The sequence below is a fragment of the Portunus trituberculatus genome, chromosome 31, assembly GCF_017591435.1.
Source record: "Portunus trituberculatus isolate SZX2019 chromosome 31, ASM1759143v1, whole genome shotgun sequence".
In the NCBI taxonomy this organism is placed as follows: Eukaryota; Metazoa; Arthropoda; class Malacostraca; order Decapoda; family Portunidae; genus Portunus; species Portunus trituberculatus.
This window is the reverse complement of record NC_059285.1, coordinates 836,197-846,621: the sequence shown is the minus strand read 5'-3', so window position 1 is coordinate 846,621 and position 10,425 is coordinate 836,197. Positions and strand designations below refer to the sequence as shown.

The window sequence follows — 10,425 nt, the reverse complement described above, 5'->3', positions numbered from 1 at the left end:
CTGTCCTCCTCTTCCTCCTCCTTAGCCTCTTCAGTACTGGGACGCGTTTTCTGCCATGAGTTTTAGGTGTGATTAGACGATTTTAGTGACATTAGCTAGGGTCTATGGAGGTCAGAAGATTTATGGCAAAAGTCTTCACTATTTTAATCCCTCACGTAAGTTTCTGAAGCTGTGTAGTCACCAAACAGTAAGCAGATTAGATATGAAAACGTGTCACGGCACTGAATGGGTTAATGAGAGTCAGTGCATACTTTCACCCTTTCATCCCTTTCACTGGTTGATTCTGGAGCTCTCTGTTTGTTTGCTTGATTGATTTCGTGTTTTTACCTCTATTTTCCTTCTAAGACCTACACTATTGATTCTACGACCTAAACTGTTGATTCTGGATTTCTCTGCCTGTTCGCTTGTTTATTTTCGTGTTTTTACCTCTATTTTGTCTCCTTCCTACGACCTAAACTATTGTAAGAGAGGACTTTCGAGACAATTAACTCTGGAGCTTAAAATGTTCAGACCGTCTGGAAATCTTTCTTGCGTAATTTCTTTTTGAAGTGCGGAAGAAACTGAAGCAGTATCTATTTCTTTTCCACCTATCTTTCGTACCCTTTCTAACCCGTTAACAAAAAATAGAGGGGAAAGAACAACACGCAGTCTTTTCATGTCAATCTCTACGTCCACTAGTCATGTTAACCTCCTCAGCACCATGAAGCATTTCCATATTCATTCTGCTTACTATTCGGTGATTTTATACAGCTTGAATAATTTATGTGGGCATTACAATAGTGAAGACTGTGGCTATTAATATTCTGATCTCCACAGACTCTTCCTAATGTCAATAAAATGGTCTAATCGAACACAAATCTCAAGGTAAAAAGGTATCCCAGTATTGAAGGAGATTAAAATAGTGAAAACTGTGGCCATTAATCATCTGACCTCCATAGACCCTTCCTAATGTCAACAAAATGGTCTGATCGTACACAAATCTCAAGGTAAAAATGTGTCCCAGTACTGAAGGGGGCCAAAGACGTAGCCAGTTCCTTCAATACTTCACGACTGGCTGAGAAATGCAAGACCTCGGTAAGTAAGAGAGAAGCAGGCTCAGAGGGAGAAGTTAAAAGAGCAACACTCAATCTTTCAATCTTATCCTTTTCCTTCAATTCGCAGAAAATTCAGCATTCCTAGCTCTCTTTACACGCTTCACCCTCTCGCCACGACTACTTTCAAACTCCACAGGGATAAATGAAGATTACCTGGATTAAAATTAGGGAGCTGATTCTCACCTTCCATATGTGTGTGTGTGTGTGTGTGTGTGTGTGTGTGTGTGTGTGTGTGTGTGTGTGTGTGTGTGTGTGTGTTTCTCCTGTTCAAAATGTAAAAACCTTATCAAATTATCACTAGAACCTAAACAAACAACCTCAATCCCTCCAGTTCTGCATTTTGCCTTGAGATTTGTGTACGATTAGACCATTTTATTGACATTAGGAAGGGTCTATGGAGGTCAGAAGATTATAATAGCCAGAGTCTTCACCTTTTTTGATCCCCACATAAGTTTCTGAAGCTGTAAAATCACTGAATAGTAAGCAGAATGAATATGGAAACGCGTCATGAAGGGGTTAACCACTTCAGTACCCTAACGCGTTTCCATATTCATTCTGCTTACTATTTGGTGGTTTTATACAGCTTCAGAAACTCGTGTGTGGATTAAAATAGTGGAGACTGTAGCCAATAATCTTCTGACCTTTATAGACCTTTCCTAATATCAACAAAACCATCTAATCGTATATAAAAATGCGTCCCAGTACTAAAGGGGTTAAAAGCCGTATAACTGAAACTATAAAGCCCTTTGAATGTGATAGAGTTGGTGCGCAGAAGTGTTTCAGAGAGGAGTAGTACTATGTAGGGTAAGCGGGTGAAGAGTGAGTGCGGGCGTGGTGGCCTTGGCAAGAGTACTGACTTGGATACATTTTGCTGTGTCCCCAAGGATCGTCGCTCTTAACCTTATCCAACTTCTCCTCAAAGTGGGTCTCGTTGAAGAGTGGGTGGAAGCGAGCGTTGGCATCAGGGTGGTATCTGAAGAAGAGAAGGAGTCGCCATTGAAACCCATATGTATGCGGTCCAAATACAGCACATACGTTAAAGAACAGATCGGTAAAGTTAGACCCCCATGCATGTTGTCAGAAACGCTTTTGGTCTCTCCCCACGCGTGTTTTCAAAGGCCGCAGAGATGATTAGCCTGGTTCTCAAAAATATTTTCCTGTTGACAGTGTAGAAATATCGTTAATCTGTATCTGAAACTTTGAAAGAAATACTGAAGAATCGTATCATCTTAACTAGAGCCCTGGGGAAGGAGTGAAGGTGAGGAGAGTAGTGTTTCAGAAGATGGGCCTTAGAAGGAAGTGTTCTGAGGCTGCGTGATGGGAGGATGGAAAGGAGATATGAACACACACACACACACACACACACAGACACAGAGAGAGAGAGAGAGAGAGAGAGAGAGAGAGAGAGAGAGAGAGAGAGAGAGAGAGAGAGAGAGAGAGAGAGAGAGAGAGAGAGAGAGAGAGAGAGAGAGAGAGAGAGAGAGAGAGAGAGAGAGAGAGAGAGAGAGAGAGAGAGAGAGAGAGAGAGCTAGTAGATTTCTTTTATTGCTACCATTTAACGGAGTCTCCACCTCCTCACATCAATTGTACTGTACTACCTCACTATTTCTGGTCTTCGTCGTCGTCTCACTACCAATACGTTCTCTCTCTCTCTCTCTCTCTCTCTCTCTCTCTCTCTCTCTCTCTATTTCAAGACACTGATTCAGTTTTTTTTTTATTGTTACAGGTGCAACAACAACGAGAGAGAGAGAGAGAGAGAGAGAGAGAGAGAGAGAGAGAGAGAGAGAGAGAGAGAGAGAGAGAGAGAGAGAGAGAGGTGAGGGGGATGTTAGTTCTCCCCCAAAGTTTACACATTCCAGTCAGTCTCCCATTCCGAGGTGCGGCCGCCATCTTAGGTTGGCCACTGTTCACGCCACCAATATAAATGTGGGTGATTCTCTCTTTCTCAGAGACAGGCAAGACTCTCAACGATGGACACCTACTACAAGCGCAAACACCTATGGAAAGCAAACACTTATGGGCCGCCACCATGGCAGTACAGGCCCATGCCAATCTTTCGGATTGGCGAATCTTCAACAACAACAACTCTCTCTCTCTCTCTCTCTCTCTGTGTGTGTGTGTGTGTGTGTGTGTGTGTGTGTGTGTGTGTGTGTGTGTGTGTGTGTGTGTGTGTGTGTGTGTGTGTGTTTCGATTACCAAATGCTTAATTAAAAGTATTGTGAGTGCTGCACACACACACACACACACACACACACACACACACACACACACACACACACACACACACACACACACACATACATTTCTTTTATTCTGTGACGCAGAATCATGAGATAATGTTGGTTTTAAGAGAGAGAGAGAGAGAGAGAGAGAGAGAGAGAGAGAGAGATGACAACAGACGTATTCAATTGGTACAAAGTAGAATTCATAACTGCTACTACTACTACTACTACTACTACTACTACTACTACTACTACTACTACTACTACTACTACTACTACTACTACTACTACTACTACTACCAATACTGTTACTGGTATTATCATTAGTGTTACACCTCAATCAACATGGCTTTTTCCTACCCTTCCCATATTAACGAAGCTATTTTTTTCTGGTGTACATCTTAGTCTGTTTTTTTGTATAAACAATCTTATCTTATGTAAGATTGTAAATTTCCACTACTACTAATACTACTGCTACTACTATTACTACTGCTACTACTACTGCTGCTGCTGCTGCTGCTGCTGCTGCTGCTGCTGCTGTTGCTGCTGCTGCTTCTGCTGCCGGTGTTGCTGTTGCTAAAATTACTATTACTATTATACTTTCAATCCGTCCCCAACACTCATACACACTGAGGAAGAAGAGGAAGAAGAAAAGGAAGTGTGTGTGTGTGTGTGTGTGTGTGTGTGTGTGTGTGTGTGTGTGTGTGTGTGTGTGTGTGTGTGTGTAGTGAGATGGCTCCTGGCCGCCTTGAACTCATCACAGCCACAGCACACAATTCCTAACCACGAACAGTGTCGGTGCAAGCAACAGCGGCTATTAATTAGAGAGCTGATGGCGGGGCTTCAACTCACAAAAGTATAAATTTATAGTGTTTATATTCCGTGCACTATGCTCGCCTTTGATTAAAGAGAAAAAGTAAAAAAAAAAAAAAAAAAAAAAAAATTGAATAGATGCTTGATAAACTAAAATTTGGAGACACTATAAGTTATCTATTTATTTATCTATTTATTTTTAGTACAAAGTAAGACAAGTCAGCCAGTCTGATAAAAGTGGTCAAATAGGCTTCATCCCTTCAGTACCATGACGCGTTTCCATATTCATTTTGCTTACTATTGGGTGATTCTTATACAGCTTCAGAAACTCATGTGGGGGATTATAATAGTGAAGACTCTGGCCATTCATCTTCTGACCTGAATAAACAGTTCATAATGTTAATAAAATGGCCTAATCGTACCCAAAACTCATGGTACAAAAGCGTCCCAGTATTGAAGGAGTTGAAACCGTCCGTGACCATCATGCAAGGTCTGTGTTATGAAACGCTTCGCTCTGTCACCCTGACTATTTTCGAAGCTCATAGAAATTATTAGCTGCGTTTTCACGATTGTTTCTCTTGTAAAAACTGTAGAAATTTGTACTGATTTATCACTAGAACATTAAGGATTCAATAATGAACACAAACAAATCAATATGAAAAGCCGTGAATTCTTTCCAACTAACCCCTTCAGTACCATGACGCGTTTCCATCTTCACTCTGCTTACTATTTGGTGATTTTATACAGCTTCAGAAACTTATGTGGGTGGTTAAAATAGTGAAGACTGTGGCCATTCATCTTTTAATCTCCATAGACTCATCCATATGTCAATAAAATGGTCCAATCGTACACAAATATCAAGGTAAAAATGTGTCCCAGTATTGAAGGGGTTAAAACAGTGATGACTGTGTCCATTAAACTTCTGATCTCCATAGACCCTTCCTAATGTCAATAAAATGGTCCAATCGTACACAAATATCAAGGTAAAAATGTGTCCCAGTAATGAAGGGGTTAAAATAGTGAAGACTGTGTCCATAATCTTCTGCCCTCCATAGACCCTTCCTAATGTCAATAAAATGGTCTAATCGTACATAAATATCAAGGTAAAAATGTGTTCTAGTACTGAAGGGGTTAAAATAGTGATGACTGTGTCCATTAAACTTATGACCTCCATTGACCCTTCTTAATGTCAATAAAATGGTCTAATCGTACACAAATATCAAAGTAAAAAAATATGTCCCAGTACTGAAGGGACTGTTGCGAGGAGTGGAGGAGCACAGTTGCACAATACGGCCTTCACAATGCCACATCGCACCTCTTTTTGTTCATGTGATAACAATAAACTAATAGATACATCAAATCAAATTAATAAATAAACAAAGAAAAACAAAAACCTTTATACTCAAAATAAGAGTAAAATAAGATGAAATAAAGTTACACATTGAAATAATAAATAATTTGGTGATTTTATACAGCTTCAGAAACTTATGTGGGGGATTAAAATAGTGAAAACTGCGGTCATTCATCTTCTGACCTCTATAGACTCTTCCTAATGTTAATAGAATGGTCTAATCGTACACAAATCTCAAGGTAAAAATGTGTCCCCGTACTGAAGGGTTTAACTAAATGAATCAAATCAACGAAACCAATGACTTGATCTCAGTGTAAAGGTTACCAGCCAGCAGACAGCAGAACACTGTACTGTAGAGCGCCTGGTTTGAATTCACCCACTGTTTGCATGCAGAGTCCTAGCCAGGTGATGCAGACCTCACAGCAAATTTATAAGTGATAAAAAGAGGAGAGGAGTGTAACTGGATGAAAAGAAAGACAACTCTGCTGGGGATGCAAAACAAGGGAAGGAACAGAGGGAGAGTGAGACTAACTGGAAATAAAAATGAAAATAATCTCTGACCAGGAGTACACAACCTGGAGCAGCGACTGTCAGACAAGCGAATATAAATTTTACACTCCCGACCAGCAAGTACTGAGACGGTGTTTGAGGAGCAACGAGAGGAAAACAACAAATGAAGTAGGTTACAATTGCGAGAAACAAGAAGCTTTCCTTTTCCTTGGTCAGCGCCTCCCTCACATGTCAAAAAAGAAAGAGACTAGTTAGTGAATCAAAGCACGCGCTAGCAACACACATACACATGGCGCGGCGCAACAAGCAGGGCAGCAGGCAGGCGCTCCGAACACGCGCTTTGTGGCTGGTAAGGAAAGTAGACCACACACCATAAACTACACAACGTCCTGAACCCGTGTGGGAGAGAGAGAGAGAGAGAGAGAGAGAGAGAGAGAGAGAGAGAGCATAGTAGTGTTATATATCACCATAATACAAAGCGTGCTCTTTAAATGTTATCTGTTGTCTAAACACGCGCATGTAAATCAGGACAACATTGCTGACTTGCACCATAATTTGCCTTTTTATCCATTCAGACCTTGTTGTGTGTGTGTGTGTGTGTGTGTTGTGTTGTGTTGTGTTGTTGTTGTTGTTGTGTGTGTGTGTGTGTGTGTGTGTGTTGTGTTGTGTTGTGTGTGTTGTGTTGTGTTGTGTTGTTGTTGTTGTTGTTGTTGTGTGTGTGTGTGTGTGTGTGTGTGTGTGTGTGTGTGTGTGTGTGTGTGTGTGTGTGTGTGTATTGGAGATGGAAGGGTGTTCTTGTAAAGCTACTCAGAAGGGAGAACTATAGCAGCAGCAACGATGACAATAACAACAACAACAACAACAACTCTTCCTTCTTCTCTTCCTCGTTCTACTACTACTACTACTACTACTACTACTACTACGATGAAGAAGAAGAAGAAGAAGAAGAAGAAGAGGAAAAGAAGAAGAGGAAGAAGAAAGTCAATTGACAGAGAGAGAGAGAGAGAGAGAGAGAGAGAGAGAGAGAGAGAGAGAGAGAGAGAGAGAGAGAGAGAGAGAGAGTAATCATGAGTGAAGAATTGAAAGATAATCTAAACATGACCGTCTGTGTGTGTGTGTGTGTGTGTGTGTGTGTGTGTGTGTGTGTGTGTTTTGTCGTCTATGCAAAAAAGAAAATAAAATCACGTACGTATGTTTGTCTACATGTTATTACACACACACACACACACACACACACACACACACACACACACACGGCCCGGTAGCTCAGTGGTTAGAGCGCTGTCTTCACAAGCCAGATGACCGGGGTTCGATTCCCCGGCCGGGTGGAGATATTTGGGTGTGTCTCCTTTCACGTGTAGCCCCTGTTCACCTAGCAGTGAGTAGGTACGGGATGTAAATCGAGGAGTTGTGACCTTGTTGTCCCGGTGTGTGGTGTGTGCCTGGTTACAGACCTATCCCAAGATCGGAAATAATGAGCTCTGAGCTTGTTCCGTAGGGTAACGTCTGGCTGTCTCGTCAGAGACTGCAGCAGATCAAACAGTGAATTACACACGAAAGCCTAAACATAAGATCTTTCTATAGGCCTAAATGAATATATTTCGTATTCCACTCTCTCTCTCTCTCTCTCTCGTTACCCAATGACTCTCCTTCTGCTCTGTGTTTCTCTGGTTGGACAGTGTTAGATAAGGTTAGGTTAGGTTAGGTTAGGTTAGGTTAGGTAAGGTTAGGTTAGGTAAGGTTAGGTAAGGTTAGGTAAGGTAAGGTATGGTTAGGTTAGGTAAGGTTAGGTAAGGTAAGGTATGGTTAGGTTAGGTAAGGTAAGGTAAGGTTAGGTTAAGTTAGGTAAGGTTAGGTAAGGTTAGGTTAGGTAAGGTAGGGTTAGATTAGGTAAGGTTAGGTTAGGGTAGGGTTAGGTTAGGTTAGGTTAGGTTAGGTTAAGTTAGGTAAGGTTAGGTAAGGTTAGGTTAGGTAAGGTAGGGTTAGATTAGGTAAGGTTAGGTTAGGGTAGGGTAGCTTGGTTTGGTTTGGGTTAGGTTAGGATAGATTAGTACTGAAGGATTTTTTTTTTTTTTTTTTTTGTCATTGTCTTCACTAGGTCAACTACGTGATGGTAAGATGATAGTAGTAGTGGTGGTGGTGGTGGTGGTGGTGATATAAGTATAGTAGTAGTAGGTAGCAACAGGAGTATATAGCAGTAGTGTTGCTGCTGGAGACGCCAACACAGCTGCACCGTCCCTACCACCGCCAAGAGGACGCTGGCAGGCAGGCAGGCAGGCAGGCAGGCGGGACAGGGTACGGGCTTCAGTCGGCTTTGTGGCTGATACTCACAATGGACCCAGTAAACAGAGCCAAAAGAAAGGCGGGTGTTTTCATAGTAAGCACCAAGAACTCCGCGTTACTAGTGCACCACTAGTTTGTTGAGTCTCGTGTTGCTGTATGAATGCAGGCGAGGGTCTTTTATCAGCCAAGGGGAAAGGACGGAGGGGTGTAGATATAATAGCTAAGGGTGACACACTTCGTTAATCCCTTCAGTACCATAACGCGTTTCCATATCCACTCTGCTTACTATTTGGTGAACTTAAAGGGGGGATTACAATTGTGAAGACTGTGGCCGTTAATCTTCTAACGCTTCCTAATGTCAATATAATGGTCTAATCGTACACAAATCTCAGGGAAAAAATATGTTCCAGTATTGAAGGGGTTAAGGAGAGGTTTAAATGAAGTGACGAGGGTTCGTGACTCTTGAAAAATTCACTGCTGTCGTTATCGTTAAAAGCACTAATAATTCTAGTAGTAGTATTAGTAGTATTAGTATTAGTAGTAGTAGTAGTAGTAGTAGTAGTAGTAGTAGTAGTAGCAGCAGCAGCAGCAGCAGCAGCAGCAGCAGCAGCAGCAGCAGCAGCAGCAGCAGCAGCAGCAGCAGCTGTTGTTGTTGTTGCAGCTGTGTTCCTGCTGAGGGGCTGAGGGGCGAGAGGCATGGCTGTCGCGATCATCGATGGGCACAGCATGCAGCCGGAAGACTCCCAGCACCGCCCGCCTTGCTGCTTCACGGTGCAACACATCATGAACTCGATGGCTTAACCTTTTCTTCCCCGAATTACTTTGTCCCCCCCCCCCACACACACAGATATGACTTCCGGAGCCTTACCAAAAGACTCTCTGCTGCTTCAGCCCTCACCTGACGAAGACGCAGAAGAGTACGAAGAAGATCGCCTGCAACACGAGGATAAAGTAGCCGTGCACGTGAGACAACTTCATGATTGCTGCTCTTCGAGGACACCTGGGTCACGAGGAGCGGCTCTCGAAATCTGACAGGAGTGGCAAGGACGCCTCAGGTCCAGGGAAGGGTGAGTGAGTTGCTCCTGCGATTAGGGCTGCTGGAACCTGATTGGGGCCGCCAATGCTGAGGGGGCCGATGTGGTCTTCCTGTAATCAAAGTCTGGGGCGTTGTGCAGGACGGGGCGCCGCGGCGTGGGTGCATGGTCCGCGTGGCGGCGGTGACGTCCTGTGGTGCCAGAAGTCTCTAATCTACTTTGCTGACAGTCTTCCCATAATATTTCGTCTAGTGTACTCAGGGGATGCCCCAGGGAAGCGAGGCGAAAGATTACGGCACTAACTGAGGTGGTCAATCTCAGCGTCCTCACCGCCGTCAACGCAGCAGCCAATCATAGTTCTCCTCCACCTCCTCCACCGCCCAGCCTGTCGATCGCTGCGATTGGCGAGGGCCAGGTACACACCCCCTTGCCGTGCACCAATGGACGGGTTGCGGCATGCGTCACAATTGTTCAAAGCCAAAGCTGCGTCAACCCAGACACCACAACATTGCACTGCTAGACACATTATGAATAAGAGATATAACAAATACCGGTAATTAACAGACATAGCCAATGAAGTTACTGGAAATAGAATTTGAAATGAAAACGACAAGCAGAAAGACGCGTAGATACGTAACTTATTATGCTGCCGATCATCTCCCATGAATAGGTAAGCTGCGCACGTCCGTCCACATGTCCTCATACACATACAGACACACACTTGGGACAAGGATGGCACTGCGGTTGAGAAAACAAAGGTGCTTCGTGCAGGAATGTGAGGACGGGGCGGCGGGGCAGGTGGTGATATAACGCGGCACCAGGACCTGCTCGCCGGGGACCAACACAACGCCGCCGTGCCATCGCTCACGCCACACCGGAGGCAACAGATACGCCCCACCAATGACAGCACAGTCCATCACTGAAGGAAGCACCTGCGTGAAGTGAGCGACGCGTGTGTCGGCAATGAGTGTGCGGTCAGCACGGAGACGTGCCAATCATGCTTAGAAGAACCTGTCGCAGTAACACTTTCCGCAGCTGGAGAGTACATCACTCACCATGAAGGGACAGACAGACTCTCCGTGTCGGCCTCATCACCACAGTTACTAGGCCGCACTAAG

General features: G+C 43.7%; 1 protein-coding gene across 1 annotated transcript in view; it reads right to left on the bottom strand.

Annotated features, from left to right (window-relative positions):
- The window catches only part of LOC123511471 (ammonium transporter Rh type A-like), a 20,198-nt gene extending 10,737 nt beyond the window's left edge, over positions 1-9,461 (bottom strand). Inside the window, exons 1-2 of the mRNA XM_045267397.1 lie at positions 9,172-9,461; positions 1,952-2,067 (exon numbers count right to left, since the gene is read on the bottom strand). Coding sequence (XP_045123332.1) covers positions 1,952-2,067; positions 9,172-9,251 — 196 coding nt within the window. The 5' untranslated portion in view covers positions 9,252-9,461. The remainder of the gene's footprint in view (positions 1-1,951; positions 2,068-9,171) is intronic.
- Positions 9,462-10,425: the final 964 nt, after the last annotated feature.